The 20689-nt window shown below is 35.1% G+C and overlaps 1 protein-coding gene across 1 annotated transcript; it reads right to left on the bottom strand.

Moving 5' to 3' along the window:
* LOC109714234 (transcription factor MYC2-like) lies at window positions 13974-16120 on the bottom strand. The gene is given in 2 exon segments (XM_020238749.1): window positions 13974-15021; window positions 15023-16120. Coding segments are annotated over 2 exon segments (1767 nt in total). The 5' UTR covers window positions 15913-16120; the 3' UTR covers window positions 13974-14144.

Genomic DNA, 20689 nt, shown 5'->3' with positions numbered 1-20689 from the left:
GGTTGTTTAATTATACTAAATCCCTCCAGAAATATTAAAGTAATATTATTTGTACACTTGAAAAATACATATATTTAAATTTAAAAACTTATTTTTATACTAATTTTTATTTTTAAATATAAAAAATTTTAAAAATTATTTATGTTCTTTAATGAATTAAATGGAAGATGCACATCTATTTTTTAAATGTATAAATAATATTTTTCGAACAATTAAAGTTTGAAATTTGGGGTTATAATTATTGTGTTCATTTAAATCCTTAATTTTGGCTTACACTAATAAGAGTAGTTTTCTATAATAATTTTACATTGAAAATAATGTAACGTAAATAAGAATAATGTGTCACGAACTTAAGCTTTACACTCGATTAAGCTTATGCAGTATTCACCTTCCTCCTCAATGATGAAAATGTTTGTCTAGTATTCTTAGTAATCCAAACCTATTTACCCTAAAACCAAATTATAAGAAAGAGAGATAATTTTTTGCAAATATTAAACATTGTATTATTTGCAAAAAATATTATAATATTCTAAATTAGGTTGGCTGGAGAAAACCTAATATTTATAGGTCGCTCATAAGTATAAATAAAGATGTGTCATTTTCTTTTTCCATAAAAGCTCTACTATAATTCTTTGGCTTTACCTCATGACTTTTTGGTTTCTGCCTATAAGGTTTTGATCTTTGCCTATGACTTTGGCTTATGACTCCTTGACTTTTATACCACTTTTTAAAATTTTGGTAAAAAAGTTAGAAAGACAGATGGATGAAGAAGATCAACTAAAGACTAAATGTAAAATTTACATTCTACTCATCCAAAAATCTTTAATTTTTTATTAGCCTTATTTTTCTTTTAGTTTTATCAAATTTCTTATAGTTAGGGGTATATAAGCAAAAAGTCTTTTTCTCCCTAATATCAAGAAAAATACAAAAAAAATTTGTAAGCCAAAAGTATAATAATACGAGGGGTCGTTCGGTTAGACATAATTATAAATACAGTATAGTTGAAAATGTATATAGTTGAAAATATAAGAGTTACGATTATGTGCATCTTGTTTAGTAAGATGTAATAGAAATTACCGTAACTATGGATACTTTATTTTCTTACGTATGGTTGAAATATGCATTTATAAAATTTAATCATTTTATATAGAAAATGGTGAAATTATCCTCTATATAGGGAAGGAAAAACCTATTTAAAAAATTATTGAAAAGGTAAATTTATCTTTGTTTAAAATTACTCTTTTTAAGTGTTATAATTGAGCTCCTCATCTAGATGTAAATAAAGAATTTAAGTTCAAATACAATAAAATAAATATCGTATCTATATTAACATACAGTTACAATATACCAATAGCATTTTCGAACAAATAATTATTTTTTTGAGAAAGTAGGTAGCATGCTACCGGCTACCCGCTTCGTTTATTTCATTTAGAAATAAGCTTAGCTAGAAATGTGAATCAACTAGAATTCGAACTTGAGTCTCGGATACTAACCACTAAGCTCTTTGTCACTTACTCTAGGATTCGAACAAATAATTGTTCAGTCGCAGTGACGTTATCTTAGAATTTATTTTTGATTTATTATGGTGGAGAATTTTGCCACTTGGATCGTTGTCGCTATCGTTATTACCCTCTATTTAGGGCACCTGGGATTAGAAGCAAAACAACTTAATTCTACATTTGACCTTCCTTAATTTGTACGCTACAAACATACCAAGTACTGCACAGCCATACGCGGAAAGTTCCAAGACAACAATAAATATGGACATTTATGAACTTTTCATTGCCTTTAGAAATGCTACTATAGTTTGATTAATTTTTTATTACACTAAAGTAATGTTAGAATAATAAAATTCTTTTGTACTTTTATTATTAATATATATATATTTTTGGAATTATAAGTTTCAAATTGAACCTTTTGTTGCTGCATTTTAAAATGATTTTAATTTTTTTTATTGTTGCAGACTCTGTTATAAATAATTAAAGATAAAAGAACAAGAAGAAACAAAATCGAATAAGCTCTTAATTAATATTTTTAGATAAAAAAGCCGCCAATCTCCTAACTAAGATGGCGCTTAAATTAGAGTTAGTCTTACGCGCGACATAGTACAGTTGTGTGCGGGCTCTATTTCTTAATTACAAGCTCTCATTACACTATATATATTAATGTATATAAATTAAAAGTTTAATGGACCAGAAAAAAAAGGTGTCCTTTTTCCATAACTATTACACGCAATGATTCAACTTGAAATGGAATGAAACGTCGGCGTCAAAAGGTTTCGTCAATCCAAACTTTTACTTTGTTACTGTTGGGACGGCGGATTTGGACGAATGGGTTGACTACTGCACTGGGACGTAAAATGGAAATAAAATTTAAACGGGGAGGATGAAAATTATTTTTAAAAAAATTATAATTTTTTAATGGCATCAAAGATAATATATGTGGGGGAATGGAGATTCCTCCATAAAGCGTTGTTTGGACGCTCCCCCAGTAAAATTTTATTGAAAAAACGAGTAATAAATTTGCAGTCAAAATTTGAATTATTTTATAAGTAAATAATGTATGAGATAGTTAGTTATAAGTTAGAGAAAGCGATGGTCTCACGCGACATGGTTTCGACACATATGAGGTAGTCTTATGAATTGTATTTCGAGGAAATGGACTAAATTAAATTCAATTTTAAGGTGCAACAGACGACCTATTGCTAGGATATAAGTTAAAGAATGAGGAAGAAGAAAGATTTTGCGCAGTTTGAAACTTTAACTAATTAATCTGGAGTCAATGACAATATTGTTCAAATTAATCTATGCATAACTAGATCATCAACGTACCCAATTGTCAATCTATATGCATTCCATCAAAATAATTTTTTGAAAAACTCATAGTAGTAGTCATATAAAATTTAAACTACACTTCCGCAGCGTATTTTACATTCTATGCGAACTTTTTTTTACCAAATATCTTTTCTCAATGGCTAATTCTTCGGAATTGGATGAAGATACAGATGAACTTCTTAGTATTTTCTTTGTAAAGTACCACTCTGGTATTGATGGTTGAATGAGCAATGTGCATTTAGTGCCCCATCATCATTAATTTTCTTGTTAATAATGCTAAGAGGAATAAAGTTGAACTCCAGTGTCAATAGATGATTATTAAATTTCCTAACTAATGCTGTAGTTTATTATGTATTAGCAAACTCTTTCATTCGATTCCCACTTAGAACTTTGTCTGGAATAAGTTAGAGATGATCACCTACGAAATTCATGTGGTGCTTTTCTTTTCTTTTCTTTTCTTTTCTTTCTTTCTAGGGTCAATTGCATGAATAGTGCTATCAATCTAAACATTTAATCAAAAACTTTAGACGCGTAAATCGCATCCTCTCTCTTCTTTCGTACATATGATTTTACAATATACATTAATTGACTTGAGAATTAATGAATCCAGTAGAGAGAGATATGTAGTATAAAAAAAAATTTTGGCATCAGATTCAAGCTTCGGTAGACAATTATACTGAGGGTGCGTTTGGTTCGCATTATGAAAGATTACTAGATAGGAATAAAAGATATCCGAGAATCTTATTTCTATTCATCCTATTACTAAGAATGTGAAATTCCTGTGTTTGGTTCGCACGATAATATTAATTAGCCAAATTATTTAATATTACAAAAAAGATACAATTTATTTATTTATTTATTTATTTAATTTTAGATAATGTTATCAAAAGTTTCAATATCTTTTTAGAAAAAAGGGAGAGAGAGTATAAGTTAGAGAGAGAGAGAGAGCATAATTAAAAAAATAGAAAGAAAAATATAGTCGAAATTAGAGAGAGTGAGAGAGTTGAAATTTTAGAAAGAGAGAGAGAAAACTTAGTTTAGAGAGAGAAAAAAAAGTTTAATTTTAGGAAGAAAAATAAGTTTAGAGAGAGATATAAGGTTAGAGTGTAAAGAAAAATAATATCAATTAGCCTGCGGATAGGAAGAAAGAAAGAGATTAGACATATTGTGATTATCCCAATCTATTAATATGAGGATACCCACCCTCCCACGAGGGAATGAGATTAGTACTTTGGGGTGAATCTTATTCCCAAGTGAATTCAATATTACCAAAGATTACTTAGTGTGTTTAGCCAAACACCGTCATATTTTTTTATTCTCATTGAATTAGTAGGAATCTTTAAAAGATAGCGCGAACCAAACGCACCCTAAAGGACATCTCAAATGGATGCCGCGGCAAAAAGGCTTTTGCCTCGATAAAGCTTGCTGAAGGAAAAAGGCTTCAATAAGTTTGGAGAAGGTAAGTCTAGAACACGTTTAAAATTCAAATTCTAAACAACAAAGGTCGAAGAATCTTAAAGTGGGCGCAAAATAACGGGACGGTTTGGAAACAAGGCTAACTATCTCAAAAATCGCTCTAATCATAACTACTCAGGATTCGAATTCAGAGACTAAAAAAGAAAGAGAACAGCTGCAAGAAAGAAGATCGTCATCATCAACCCCAATATTTTGTTCTTCATTTTTCTTGCACTAGGAGTAGGCCGAACTTAATTTAAGAGTAGCTCTGATATAGAAGCTCTCATCCGATGAAGATCCATCTTACATCAATCACCCACAAGCACTCCGACCATCGCCGGATCACCTCGCTTTTCACCGGCGTATGCTTTCCCATACCGCATACTTTCTTCACGTGCACTCATCTAGGAAACTGTCTTACTTCAGTAATTTTGTGTGCATGGGCCATACAAAGTTTTCCTACTCTCTTTCCTAAAGAGGGGAGCTATGCTGATTTTCTGGTTGGAGGTGGTGCGGGTCCGCGGAAGGGGTGTGATGTAGGCCGTGGTAAATCATGGATGAGAGTTTCTAATGCTTACCAGCATCCCCATTCCGAAAGCCAGCATGTGCTAATGAAAAAAATATATTTGAATTTAACTATTTTATTTTTTAAAATTTTTATTTTCCTATCTAATCTTTCAATTTATTTAATTTGAGCCAATCAACAATATATAAATGTGTCGTTTATTTTTACAGATTTTATTAGTATATTTCATATAATCTTTACAACTATAAATTTCTTGTAATTTTAATTTATAGAATTTATTCCTTATAAAAATTGAAAATTAAGAGAGCATTTCTCAAAATGGGTAACCTAGAGGCTAGAGCATTTCTCAAATTTGAATATATGGAATTTATTCTTTATAATGATCAAGTATTAACAGGAAAATTCAAGAGATATTATATTTATATAAATAACTTTCCGTGTATAGATATATATATGGCATTTATTCCTTATAATAATTAAATATAAATAAATATATTAACAATGCGAAGAGATATATGTAAATAACTCTCCTTCGTCAATCTCTCTCTATATATAAAACAGAAGCAGTGAATGAGAAGGCAGGCCGCAAGCCCGAAAGTAACCCCATCCCCCCCAACCCTCAGATCTAACAAGGAACTAATTATATATATACTATTATATATATAATATATATGAAGTCCGGCTCTTATGTTATCAATAGCACAAAGTATTTGTTATTATCAAGTTTTCTACCGTTAGATTAACTTCTCTGAATTTTTTTTATTCCGTTAGATTATACATTCAACCAACCACCCCACTCAACCCTAAGGCCCTACATACAATCCTAAACCGCATATTTCTGCAATCCAGAGGGTTAAAAAATAATAGCACAATAGTTTGTGTTATTGATAGTAATTCAGCCTAGTTCTATAATATATATATATAGAGAGAAGAGAGAGAGAGAGAGAGAGAGAGAGAGAGAGCTAGGCTGAATATACTATCGATAGTACGTGAGGTCTCAGTGGCTTACAAAGTGTTTTCAATGATGTTAGGCTTACAAATCGATCGATCGCTCCGTTAAAGTTTATCTCACTATTAAAGGTATTTGAAAACTAAATTTCCATCATTTTCGCCATCATTTAGCTAGTGATCAAAATGTTTCAAAAATTTGAAATAATTTAAAATGTCAATGTGAATATTTTGTGAATTTAACGGTGTATAAACAATCTAAATTAGATAAAATTTTTGAATAGAAAATTATTTTCAAGCTATTTAGAGTAAGTCAGTACGCTCTGATCTTAAATTCCAAGTCTTTATCAATCATTTTTATGAAATTTTTTTTTCAGTCGTTCATTCTTAGACTACTCGTTTGAACTAGGTAAATATATTGAAAAATGAAAAAAGTTTAAGTTTGCCCAAATACTTTTAAATAGGTTAGATTCAAGTCTAACGGAACCAGATCGTCGATTTTTGGAAGCTATAAATAAAAAAAAAAAATTAAAAAATAACATCATTGAATACAACGTTTTTGGTAGCACGGAGGCCTCCATGCTAACTGATAGTAATAAGCCAGTCTAGCTTTGTATATATATATATATATATATATATATATATATATATATAGTAGGGCTACTATACTCTTATGAGTATAGAGCCCTTCGTACTCATAAGTTGTTTTCGATGTTGGGGTTTCAGAATCGACGATTCACACCGTTAAACATGATCTAAAGTATTTGAAACTTTTAGAAAATAAATTTTGTAATTTTTCGAAACTATTATAAAGTCCATCAAGCGGGTATAAAATAAACGGTCAAAATCAAATGACATCCTAAAAATGGATGATTGGGTCCTTCAATTTAAGATCGGAGTTATTGATCTTTATTCAGATAGTGAATAGAATTTTCTATCAAAAATTCAACCTATTCCGATTCTTTTACACCGTTAAACTAGCAAATATTTCATACCGGCCGTTAAAAATTATCAATTTTGTGAGCTTTTGATCGTAAGGTAAATGATATCGAAAAATTATAAAATTTTAATTCTAGAAGTTTTAAATGTTCGAGATAATGTTTAACGGTATGAATCGTCGATTTAGAAGCTCTATTATCGAAAATAACTTATAAGTACGAAGACGATCGTACTCATAAGAGTATAGTAACCGGACTATATATATATATTTGCATTGGAACAGAATATCCCACCAATGGAAATCATCCCCTAGCCGTCCCTGCTAATGGAACATGGAAATCATGCCCTAGCCGTCCCCGCTAATGGAACTCATCATCCCCTAGCCGCCCCCGCCAATGGAACTCATCAAATGGCATGATTTTGTGTCTCTCTTTTCTCTCTCTCTCTCTACATATATATATAAATAGAATTATGCTACTATACTATCAATAGTACCAAGCCATTGGTACTATTGAGTTTTCGGCCGTTGGATAAAAGGATGTGCGGTTAGGATGATAGTGGTTCTATAGGGTTGAGTGAGTAGTCGGTTTAATAGTATAATCTAATAGATGGAAATGATCAAAGGGTAAATCTAACAGTAGAAAACTCAATAGTACCAAGGGCTTGCTACTATCGGAACTCTATATATAGGCTGGGGCTACTATACTCATATAAGTATAAAGTCCTTTGTACTTATAACTTTTCGACCGTTTGGATGAAAAAATGAGCGGTTAGGATGAGAATGGATGCGGTTAGGTTAATAGTTATAATCTAACAGGTGAAAATAATTAAAGGGTAGATCAAACGGACAAAAACTTATGAGTACAAGAGACTCTATACTCATAAGAGTATAATAGCCGATACAAAATCTCACCTATTAGTCGGTAAAAGCAGAGAAGCGGATCTGAGAAAGAACCTCGTCTATATCGACAATAGCGAACTGCAAATTAAAAAAAAATAAATTTTGGTTGTACATATTCATACTAACTAAATTTTTTTTCATATTATTATTTTTATCTTGTCATAAAAAATTCTCTTCCATACATCTGAGAGAGGATCATAAAGGTACAGTAAGGTTCCAAATTTCACACTCAGGAGAGGATCATAAAGGTACAATAAGGTTTCAAATTCCACACTCAGGAGTACAGCATTAAGTTTGTATTTTGCTTGTCATTAAAGAAACAAAATAATCTTATTATTTTTTTAATAAAATAATAAAAAATACTATAAATGTTGGTAATTAATTTTAATAAAAAAAATGTACTGTGCAATATTCAATTGCAGAGATAGGTACCAACATTTTTAATAATCATGCAGTAAAATAAATCAACTAACATTTTTATCCTTTTTTTTGTGTCGACAGAAGAAGTACATGTGCTTTCATGTATGTTACGTTCGCATCCAACATATACAACGTACTCTTGTATGTTACATTCGCGTCCAACATATACAACGTACTCTTGTATGTTACATTCGCGTCCATCATATACAACGTAAACCTTATTCTCCGAATTAGTGACACCGCAGATCGAGAACGATTCCTAGATTAAAAGTATATATAGATACAAATCATTACTGAAAAAGAAAGAAAACTGTGAAAAACAATTGAAAAATATTAATTAAAAAAAATTACCTCAGTTTGAATTAGAAAACCTATCCCTTCATAAGTATTTGCATTCACCTCGAAAAAAATATTTAAAACAAGATATTTCATTGCATCAATGGCATTAGCACACGCTATATTGGCTACAAAATAAACGAAAGAGGAAAGTTAAGTAAGATATAATAAAAAAATATACAGTAAAGATAACAAATAACTTGAATTAATGATATATATATATATATATTATTCATTTGAAATATATTACATATATATGTTAGTAATAAATATTTGTAATATAATATATTATAAAGATATATATAAATAAATAAATAAATAACATTGTTTAATATAAGTCTAGGTGCTTGTTGGAGAAAGAGATACTTATCTCTAAGTCTCGCAACCAAATAGAAATTTATTATTTTTTATAATTTTTTGTTTTTGGCTATATTGATGGCAGTGAACAAATGTAAGTACTATCTGAACCCCCAAAGGTTTATAATTAAGACCGACCACCAAAGTTTAAAGTACTTGCTAGAACAAAAGATTACGACGGTGTTGCAACAAAAAGGAATGGTGAAACTAATGGGGCTGGACTATGTGATACAATACAAGGCTGGGCGAGAAAATAAGGCCGCAGACTCTTTATCTAGGTGAGGGGTCGAAGAGGGGACGAACTCGGCTATCACTACAGTCGTGCCAAGTTGGGTTTCAGAAGTGGTTCAGAGCTATCGAGGAGATGACCGGTGCCAAGAAATTATCAGAGCGTTGCTGTTGCAGTCAGATCAACACCCAAATTACACCTATAGCCAAGAACTAATAAGGTACAAAGGAAGAATATGTGTTGGCAGTCAAGGCGCAGGCGATGTCCAAAGGAGCATACTGGAGCAACTTCACTCCTCAACCTTAGGGGGACATGCAGGCATTGCGCATACATACCAACAGGTGAAACAGTACTTTCATTGGCTGGGGCTCAAACAAGAAGTAGAAAAGTGGGTGAAGGAGTGTACTGTGTGCGCGCAAAACAAAACGGACTACCAACCTTATGCCGGACTCCTACAGCCCTTACCGATTCCGACTCAGGCCTGGCAAAAAATCACCATGGATTTCATTGAAGCCTTACCAAACTCAGAGGGGAAAGACACCATACTGGTGGTCATTGATCGACTGACCAAATACGCGCACTTCATAACCTTGGCGCATCCTTTCACAGCCTCCCAAGTAGCCAGAGCATTCCTGGACACCGTATATAAGCTACACGAGTTACCGAGGACGATCTTAATCGACAGGGAGGGAGTTTTTACAAGCCAAGTCTGGCAGGAACTATTCAAGATGATGGGGGTCAAACTGCTTATGAGTTCGGCATACCACCCGCAAACGTACGGACAATCAGAGAGGCTCAACCGCTGTCTAGAGACTTATCTCAGGTGCATGTGCTTCCAGTGCCCTACCAAGTGACACCGTTGGATCGCCTTAGCCGAATGGTGGTACAACACCAACCACCACAACTCTTTAGGGATGACTCCATATCAAGCCCTCTACGGACATGCCCCTGCTAGCTACTTAGTCTAGGTGCTTGCTGGAGAAAGAGATACTTATCTCTAAGTCTATGAAAAATTGTTCTTCCAAATGTGAGTTATAGTGTAGCATTTGTGACCTCAATTCTTCGAACTTCTCTTGGTATTTGTCAATAGATCCGATTTGCTTGTGATTGCTGAATTCGCGAACCGCAATCCGTCAATGACGAGAATTTGCCAAGACGATGATGGCAGGAAGGATGATGGCGTCCGAGAGGTAGGCCACCCGTGGTAATTCCCGTTGCTGCCAGAAAAGGCCAATACAACCCAGGTATCTTATTGGACCTTAATTAGTAGATTTTTTTCATTATAATTTTTTGTTTCCACCAATGTTAGCAATTTTACCGTTGAACTGTCATAATTCTTCTTGTTTGCAAAACATATAGAAATACAGTTGGTATGAAAGATTTGTCTATTTAACATTTTGAAATAAATGGAATAATTAAAATCGACGTATATTAAAAAGTTAGACAATTGTATTGTTACAGTAACGAATCCATTACAGTATGGATGTAGCATGAAGGAATTATTACCTTATAGTGCTAATTATACTCATCAATGGAGACCATTTCGAGAAACTCGCTCGAATTCGCCCCCGCCAATGGAACTCATCAAATGGCATGATTTTGTACATGTGCTTTCATTGCATGAACTGAAAGATATATTGAACTCTTTATTTAGAAACTCTTGTATGTTATATTCGCGTCCATCATATACAACGTGAACCTTATTTTCCGAATTAGTGACACCGCGGATCGTGCACGAATCCTAGATTAAAAGTATATATAGATACAAATCACTACTGAAAAAGAAAAAAAAATTGTGAAAAACAATTGAAAAGAATTAATTAAAAAAATTTATCTCAGTTTGAATTAGAAAACCTATGCCTGCATAAGTATTTGCATTCATCTTAAAAAAAATCTTTAAAACAAGATATTTCATTGCATCAATGGCATTAGCATACGCTACATTGGCTACAAAATAAACGAAAGAGGAAAGTTAAGCAAGATATAATAAAAAAATAACAAATAACTTGAATTAATGATATATATATACATATATTATTCATTTGAAATATATTACATATATATGTTAGTAATAAATATTTGTAATATAATATATTATAAATATATATATAAATAAATAAATAAATAATATTGTTTAATATAAGTCTAGGTGCTTGCTGGAGAAAGAGATACTTATCTCTAAGTCTCGCAACCAAATATAAATTTATTATTTTTTTATGATTTTCTGTTTTTGGCTATATTGATGGCAGTGAACAAATGGAAGCACTACCTGAGCCCCCAAAGATTTATAAGTAAGACCGACCACCAAAGTTTAAAGTATTTGCTAGAACAAAAGATTACAACGGCGTTGCAACAAAAAGGAATGGTGAAACTAACGGGGCTGGACTATGTGATACACTACATCATTATATTGTAGGAGAATTTTGATGGAAGAGAGTTAGATAAAAATGCAGCTTAAAAATATGTTGCTTCTTTTAAAAGATATGTAGATAATAGGCCTTTTTCTTTTTTTCTTTTCTTTATAGGTAATAGATTTTGCAAACAGTCTTATTTACATGGATAATAGGCTTTAACAATATGAATAATTAATCAAATCAAATCAGGCATCATACTTTTCTTTCTTTTGATAGGCAAATAGATTACAGGTTGTTAAAGATTGAAACTTAGTTTAACCAATATGTAGTAAACAAAAGTAATGTCACCGATGCCACTCAATTAGGGGGTGGAACTGGCCAGGCTTGGGTCGAGTAATACTATACCCAAGTCCAGCCCAAAAGAAATTGCTGGGCTTCGGTTGGGTTTGTACTAAATTTGTTTTTGAAAGTTAAGGCCAGGTCCAAGCCAAGCCCAATGTCCAATACGCATCGGGCTTTGTGGTGGCCCATTTTATACATTTATCATATAATAAATAATTACTTGTATTGTATAAAATTAAAGTAAAATACCTACTTTTACTTTAATGTTTAATTATCAATCAAAAAAATTAGTATCTAACATCAAATATAACACCATTAATGTTTACCAATAATTATCCATCAATGAAATAAGACCAAACAAAAAAATTAATAAACTAAAACTTAGACAAGTAGAAAATATACTTTAGCAATTTTCACTTCTACTCCCATGCTAAAAATCCTACAAAATAAGTAATAGGATAGGAAATTCTCACATATGGATAGAACGTTTAATTAATTAGGGTATGTGTGATTTTTTTAAAACAGCATTGTGGTGTTTTGAAATTTTAAAATAATCCTTAAGTTATGTACATAGAACGTCTAATTATTTTTTAAAAAATTTTAAAATAATATATTTTTAGTAAGTGTTATGTACATAACTAATCAGCTATATATATAATAATATGTACCATATATTTACTTGTATAATTAATTAATTATATATAATAATAATATTTAATATATCCTAATATTGAACTAAATATTTTTTTAATATATAATATATCACCATATATATAAATATATATCATTAATAACAATATATACTATATATATATACACTATATCATTTATTCCTTTTATAGATAAATATTATATATACATAATTAAATATTTTATTTTGATAATTAATATATCGGGTCTTTGGGTCGGGCTCGGGCCGGGCTTGAACATGCCCAATTAGGTCCAAAATTTTTCGAGCCTAAATTTTAAGCCCGGCCCAATCCAAAGTTATATTTTTAATACCAAAGTCTGGCCCAAAATGGCCCATGGGCCCGGGCCTCTTTTAGGCCCGGGCCCAGTTCCACCCCTACACATACACAATGGTTGATGCATGCACTCCAAAAATACAATGAGATTGTCAGTACTGTCTAAAACATATTACTAGAGCTCCCAAGTCCCAACAGGTTCCATCTGGGTTGGACTTCTTTCTGACCCGAGTCTAACCTACACATGAATGTTATGGCCTATGCCCAACACTAGCCCAGCATTCTTTTGCTAAATCTATTTATGTATATGTATAAAATTGATAGAGGAAGAGAGTCAGAAACATCTCCCCCTCAACAAAAAAAAAAAAAAAAAAGTTTATTAATATTCTAGCCTATATTTTAGTTTTCATATGATCTTATTTTATACTCATACAAGGTACGAATCGCATTATATGTCAAAAGCTCTGTAGACGATTATGCATTCCACCTGTAAGAAGAATCTTCGCGGATTTGTCTATTTATCAAATGCTCAATTGGAGGTTAGTAAATGGATACATGCTGAAGCTGATGACTAATTGATACCTGAAAAATATTAAATAGGTGGGTGTACTGATTTCACCCTATCAGCTAATTGCACTCACCTAAATGATTATTTATGCTCAACATTTCTACATAAATACTAATGAACAATGTATCCTGTTGTCGGCTCTATTACACATGGATTGGGATGAAAATAGATTTGTGCACAAAAATGATTATAAGGCCAGTTTTTTCTCAAATTTGGTAAGCGGAAACATGTTTTTTATGACATATGGTTGGTTTTTGAGGATTTTACGATTCTACGGTATAACAAATACCCCAATTACATTGAGGCTGGGGACTGTTTGCCATGAGGAAATATGTCGATAAACCAAAAACTTCACTTCTCACATTAGACCCAGCAGAAAATTAAGATCATTCCCCATCTCTTTCTAAACAGTTTACAAGTTTATTTCTGCATTCCTAATTGAATGTACCGCTGAATATGATTTTCACGATCTGATAAAAAACTGTAAAGCTGTATCCGAATCGCTAGGTTTGCTTCCAAACTGCGTTGAGGGGAGACAATCATTGTTAGAGAAAGAGGAAAAAAAAAGAAAAAAAAAAAAAGAGGATGGGAAAAACACCACAACAAGCATCATAGGGCTCAAGGAGGAGAATTATGGGACATGAGCAGAGCATAAAATATGTTCTATATATATTATAGATTACAAATAAATTTTTCCGTTTTACATAGGAGTTTTATGTCGTAACTAAATTGCACTCCTGCAACACCACTGCATAGGGAATAATATAGACCGCATTCCTTAGTATACAAGAAGAAGAAGAAGAAGAAGAAGAAGAAGATCACCTCTCATTTCAAGCAGCATATTGCATCAGAACCCCTGCTGTGTTTTCTAAGGATTTCCGATCCTACTAATACACATAAGCAACTTGTTCTACTCTCTTTTTTCCTGAGTTCTGTTCTCTCCGTTAATTAAGGCCTACAAAATCAACTTCTACCTGCAAGGAGAGGGATCGGTGAGCCTCGCACAGAGCGCGGCGTTGAGCTGCTCCTGCGAGTAGACGCGGCTCGACATCTTGACTGTTGCCTGCTGGATCATTAGATCTTTAACAACCGAAACGCTAGCATAATAGACCTCCAAATCGAGATCTTTGAGCGCCATCATCAACCTCGCAGCGGGGTGGTTGCTTTTGTGGCACTGCACGCGGATCATCGCCTCGTGCCCGAGGATCTTCACGTCAATCTCCGCCCCGTGGCACCGCCCGTGGGCGTCGCTGACACCATTGGAGGGCGGGGGAGGTGGCGGCGGGGCCGATGCGGGGGTCAGGGCAGGGCGGGCGTCGCGCTCCTTCTGGAGGGACTCGACATGGGACTGAAGGGTGTCTTTGTCGGACTCGAGGGATTGGAGCTTGGAGCGGAGCTCGTTGATGTAGGAGATGGCGTCGCCGAGGAGGGAGGCCTTGTCCATCTTGGAGACGTTGGGGACGACGGCGCGGAGAGCGTAGAAGCGCTGGTTCAGCTTCTCGCGCCGCTGCCGCTCGGCCTCGACGTGGTTGAGGGGCTCCTCGCGGCCGTTGGCGGGCTTGCGCCCGCGCTTCCGCGGCCGCGGCTTCTCGGGCTCGGCCACGTGGCTGCTCTCCACCTCGCGCACCGAGGCGTCGAGATCGGAGTGGTCGGAGTCGCCGGATTTCACGGGAGCGGCGCCCGCGGCGGTGGACGAGGACGGAGGGGCGTTGTCGCCGAAGTTGAGGACCTCGCCCGATTCGGGCTTGAACGATTGGGAGGAGGAGCCGTTGAGGGCAAATTCGGAGAAGTTGAGCTCTCTCGTGAAGAAGGATTGGTGGGGATGCTGGTGCTGCTGCTGATGCTGATGCTGATGCTGACGGATCCGAGAGCCAGAGCACCGAGGGATCCGTCTCCCCCTGATCCGGCGCGGCAGCCACCTGAGGCGGCGCCGCCCCCGCTGCGGCGGAGGTGGCTCCGATCCAGGATGCGGCGGCGGAGGGGACGTCGAGGGAGCTGCTGAAGTTGAAGAGGATGCGGATCTTGTTCATGACCTCGGAGCTGTGGTAGATGAGGTCGGTGGATCCGAGCTCGAGCACGCCGCTCCCCACGGGGACGCACGCCATGGTGTGGAGGCCGAACACCTGCGACTGGCGCGCGCGCTCGCACTGCGCCACGGCGAGCCGGTCGGCGCCGGCGATCCACATCGGGGCCCCGGAGAAGAGGGCCTGCCCCGGGAGCCCGGCGCCGTTGACGAAGGACTGGGTCATGGAGACGAGGAAGAACCACTCCGTGTCGGTGACCTCCTCCTCCACCACGTCGTCCGGCCCGCCCCCGCCCCCGCCGCCGACGCCGGAGATGAGGGAGTTGAGCTCGCGGAGCACGCGCTTGCGGTGCTCCTGCTCCGCCGCGGAGGCCGCGGTCGGCCCGCGCCGCTTCCGCTTGTCGTCGTCGCAGCCCTTGTAGTAGCCGTCGCCCCACCCGAGCAGCGACGCGCCCGTGGTCACGTCCACCGAGGACTGCCAGAAGATGGCGTAGGTCCAGCTCTCCCGGGCGCCGTCGATGAGCGCCTGGAGCCGCTGCTGCAGCTTCTCCTGGTTGAAGAACGGCTGCGGCGGCGACGGCGGCGGGGCCGCCGCCGGGGGGATCGGCGGGGCGGAGAAGGCGGCGGCGGAGGAGCCCCAGGGGAACCCCTGGAGGTCGCTGGTCGCCATGAAGGCCTCCATCATGGAGGCGTTGTCGTCGGCCCACAGGTTCATGTCACCTCCCTCGCATCAAACGCCCCGATCACCGCAGGTAGCTTCCGATCGAGCGAGCGAGCGAGCGAGCGAGCGAGCGTTCCCCACCTCCGAGCCTTAGCGGCTACTAGGGCTAGGGCTAGGGCTAGGGTTAGGGTTAGGGTTTTGGGGGTCGGGGAAGAGAGAGGATGAAGGGAGAAGAGGAGGGAGAGCGAGAGAGAAGGCGCGGCACGCAAGTTCTTGGCGGAAGCGGAGATCTTGAGAGCAGCAGGGTGGATCGTCGGGAGGGCACGCTGTTCACGATCTGTGGTGAGTGCGAGGTGCGCGTAATGTTAGGTCCGGGGAGGATTGATTTAGTCGGTGAGCAGAGCGAGGACGGTTGGGAAGCGCGGGGGCTCGGGCAGTAGTAGAACAGGACAGCACCCAGTAAGATTTACCCCAAACTCAGTGTTTTCTTACGGTTACCTGTTCGTGCTCTTCTGTCCGTCGTCTCCGACTTCGGACCTGGGGGTGCTGGTAGCGCCTGGTGGAGGTCCGTGAAAGAGAAGCCCCATTGGCGAACTTTTAGCAAAAATAAACCATAAGTAAACTATACTATATCTATAAATAAATAAAAAAAAAAATTATTCTATACAATATTTTGGGCAACAAAAACTACGGTAATTTTCGAATTACAGTTAAACCATACTCCAAAAAAATAAAATAAAATTATAATTCATAAATTTTAAAATTTAAAATTAATTTTTAATTTTAATTTTTAAATTTTAATTTGTAGAAATTCAATAACATCGTATAATGTAAATTCAAACAATTTAAAAATTGAAACCGTGGAACTTTTTAGAGTTACAGCATTTTCTATTTTAGCTAGAGTAAAATTATAAAATATAAGCTCTATAAAATTTTGTAACTGTGCATGCAAACATGCCTAAGTGTACATCCACATGCCACCACAAGGGTAGTGTGAATGTTATTTTTATTGTTATTTTTTATTCAAGAACCAATATAATTTGTGGTCAATTTACATAAAAAATCTACCGATTTTGAAATTAAAGGCAGTTATTTATGTTTTACCGATTTTGTTTCAATTTTTCGCATGTTTAATTTTTTTAACTAGGCATCCAAACAACGCCTAAATGTATATCCACACGCCACCACAAGGGTAGTGTGAATTTTATTTTTATTGTTATTTTTTATCCAAGAACCAATATAATTTGTGGTCAATTTACATAAAGATTTTGAAATTAAAGGCTGTTATTTATGTTTTACAGATTTTGTTTCAATTTTTTGCACGTTTAATTTTTTTAACTTGGCATCCAAACAACGCCTAAATGTACATCCACACACCACCACAAGGGTAGTGTGAATTTTATTTTTATTGTTATTTTTTATCCAAGAACTAATATAATTTGTGGTCAATTTGCATAAAAAATCTAGCAATTTTGAAATTTGATAAATTGGGCTATTATTTATGTTTTATAGATCCGGTCGAAAATTTTTTCGTCTTAACAGTATAATTTTTGTAGTATAATTTTTTTTTTAAATAGTTCAATTTTTATTCAAAAATTATAATTTTCTTCTCAAATACTACAACTTTTATTAAAAAATCTAATTTTCACTCAAATAGTATAACTTTGCTGTAAACTCACCTTCGTGATCTATATCATATTTGAGTTTGCGTCGATAGAAGTATCAATGAGAGAACAGAGCGGAGTGTGGCGTGGATGTAGAGGTGGCGGAGGAGGAGAAAAGAGAGGGAGCGAAAGGAGAAAGAAAAAGAGAAAGGACGAGGAGGTAGATGAGCCGAATCGAAAGAAAAAAAAATGAACGAGCCAAAAAAAAAAAAAAATTTGTGTGGCGTCAATGTGGCAGCGGTAGAGAAGGAGGGAAAGAAAGAAGAAGTAGAAGAGAAAAAATAGTGAGGACGGAGGCGAATCGGAGCGAAAGAAGAAAAACAAACAAGTGAAAAAAGTAGAGATTCAAAAAATGAATAATAATATTTTGGTCAGATTAATAAAAATTCTAGTCAGTATACAAAATCTAAAATAATGATTCACACTTGCAAAATCTCAAAGGGTAAATTTTTTATACAAAATGGACATAATTTATTGTTAGATTTTTAGTATTATCTATGGTAATATTAAAAAGCAGCAATAGGCTTTGGAAGGATGTGTTGTTGTTTATGTATATTTAATTTAACAGTAAATTTTATATATTATGAAAATAAATAACATGTTATTTTCTATGTATAAAAAAATTATTTATTTTTACATATAATTATTATTATTATTTTTTTTTAGTGATAGGTAATATGCTATCCGCTTCATTTATTTCATTTAAAAATAATCTTAACTATAAATGTGAATCAATAAAGATTTGAACTTAGATATCGGATATCAATCATTAAACTCTTTGTCACTTGTTTTCTGGACGGTCGGTATAATTGTTTAATTTTCAAAAAAAGAATTATGGGAAGGCGCAGTTAGTCATGCGTATTGGAAACCTTATCGCCGGCTTCTTTGACCCTGAGTTGTCCCACGTGCTGTACTCACACTTGGGCATTCCAATTTTAATTAATTAATTATTATTATTATTATATTATTATATTGAGGCACTTGTTTACCAGAATTTTCTATTAAATCCGAGCCGTCCATTGTGCAGTCTTAAAAAGTGGATCGCTCCCATCAAGAAAGATGTACTTTTGTCAGGATCTGGTCCACCACGTGAGCCTTTTCATATTTAAAAGTTATTTCTTTCCATACATGCGCACCACAGGTGGTATTGCTTTTCAGATTATTAAGCTTTAATTTTTATAATAATTATTTTATTTAGAGCGGAATATGAGTGTGTATTAATTTTTTTTTTTTTTTAAATTGCATACTACAACAGTAATTTTTGTTGCGATTATATCTCAACTGTTCGATCAACCGTCGTGCGGATAGAAAGTTATTGTTAAGCATCCGTTTGACTCAACAAAAAAAACAGTAAAAAATAATTTTTCGTAAAAAAAAAATATTAATGCGTTGGGTAGTATTTAGTTTATAAAAAAAAATCACCAATATTATTTGATTGAGAAAAAAAAGTCATATTTGTTTGGTTTGATGAAAAAAAAAAAAAATCATGCAGTTGAATTTTTATTTTTTGTCGAAAAAATAGCGAAAATGAAAATTTTAATTTTTTTCTAAATTCATTTATGTCAAACCAATCAAGTGTGAAACAACCGTTGTATTCTAAAAGCTTAAGCTATTAGAGAATGGTGTTTAAACATTTTATATTTAACACGTCCCCTCACGCCTAGACTCGAGATTTTTTAGTCAGCCTATGATGTGGGCTTGAATTAAATAGGAGAAAATTAATATATTAGAAGCCTGACATGACTCAAACTCAGGGCATTCTGCTCTGATACCATGTGAAACAACTGCTTCACTCTAAAAACTTAAGGTATTAAAGAGCGGTATTTAAACATTTTTATATTTAATACCAAGCACAAAAAAAAATATTTTTTATATCTAAAATAATTTCTAAATTATCCTATATACAAATATATATATAATATATATATATTATAATACTATATTATAATATATATATATTATATAGTATTATGCCAATTTGAGAGTTAATTAGCTGTACACGCAAATAATTTTGAAAGAGAGATGTCTATAATCGCCGTTCCACGAGAAAAGAAAAATAAATAAAAATAATAAAATTAAAAAGAAAAACGAGGCGCACGGGATTGGAATTGTGGTAGGGTGTTAAAGCTTTAATTAAATTAATGGGGGGGCGTGGAAAATTACGTCGGGGAGGCACGTTTTGCTCGCCGCGTAGTCCCCAAGGAAAAAACGTTTTATGCTTCCCCCCTCCGTGTCACGTGCTAACGCTGCTTTAGCATGTGACAAAGAGCCACCCTTTCTTTCTTTTTCTTAATCTTAATTATATATATATGCTGTTAATATATATATATATATGTATTATATAATAATATATATTATTCTGTCGCTATTGATGTTTTATTAAAAATGATAAAGAGAGGATGTCACGGTGAAAACCACTCCTTGGGTGAGTGGGTCTTGCTAGAAAGAGAATTATTTATTATTTATTGTTAGACCCTAGCCACCACAAAAATTTAATAATAATATAATTTAAGAGCTGATTCGAAATTATTTTTAGCCGTAAATATTTAAATACTATAATTGGCTTTATTACGAGTAGCGACAAAGTCAATTAAAAAAAATAAAAGATCTTACTAATTGTTGCTATATTTTTTTCATCCTCTAAATCTCCTGTGTGTATTAGTACAGAAGTTTCGATAAAATAAATAAAAAATGAGAGATAAATACAGCTCTAAAGTCATTAAGTTTCTATCAAGCGAAGAACAACGGTTGAAACTAATTAATTTTTATTCTGAAAGTTACTTACACGCAAGCAAACATACCTTAATTAAGCAAACTATTATACTCCCAGAGAAAAGTCTTTCAATGAAACGGAGAGCTTTGCCTTAATTAGTTTGGCATGATCAAAGTTTGTTAAAAATAATTCGTTTGAGCTTATCTTTACGCAATCGAGTCATGGTGAGTCATTTGAAGCGCAGGACTTCTAAAGGGGAAAGAGCTATCACTTTGATGATTAAGATGCATTCCTGCGCTAAGCATAAATTAATTATGATACTGATGGGGATGGGCAAGCTAATAATACATTCCACGTGGATTAATAAGTCGCAATTTAGTGTTGCCTTTTAAAATAATAATAATTGAGCAATGCCACCTATCTATATGTATAGCTCTATATCTATCTATACATT

The sequence above is a fragment of the Ananas comosus genome, linkage group 8, assembly GCF_001540865.1.
Source record: "Ananas comosus cultivar F153 linkage group 8, ASM154086v1, whole genome shotgun sequence".
NCBI lineage: Eukaryota > Viridiplantae > Streptophyta > Magnoliopsida > Poales > Bromeliaceae > Ananas > Ananas comosus.
This window is presented reverse-complemented; position numbering and strand designations above follow the sequence as displayed.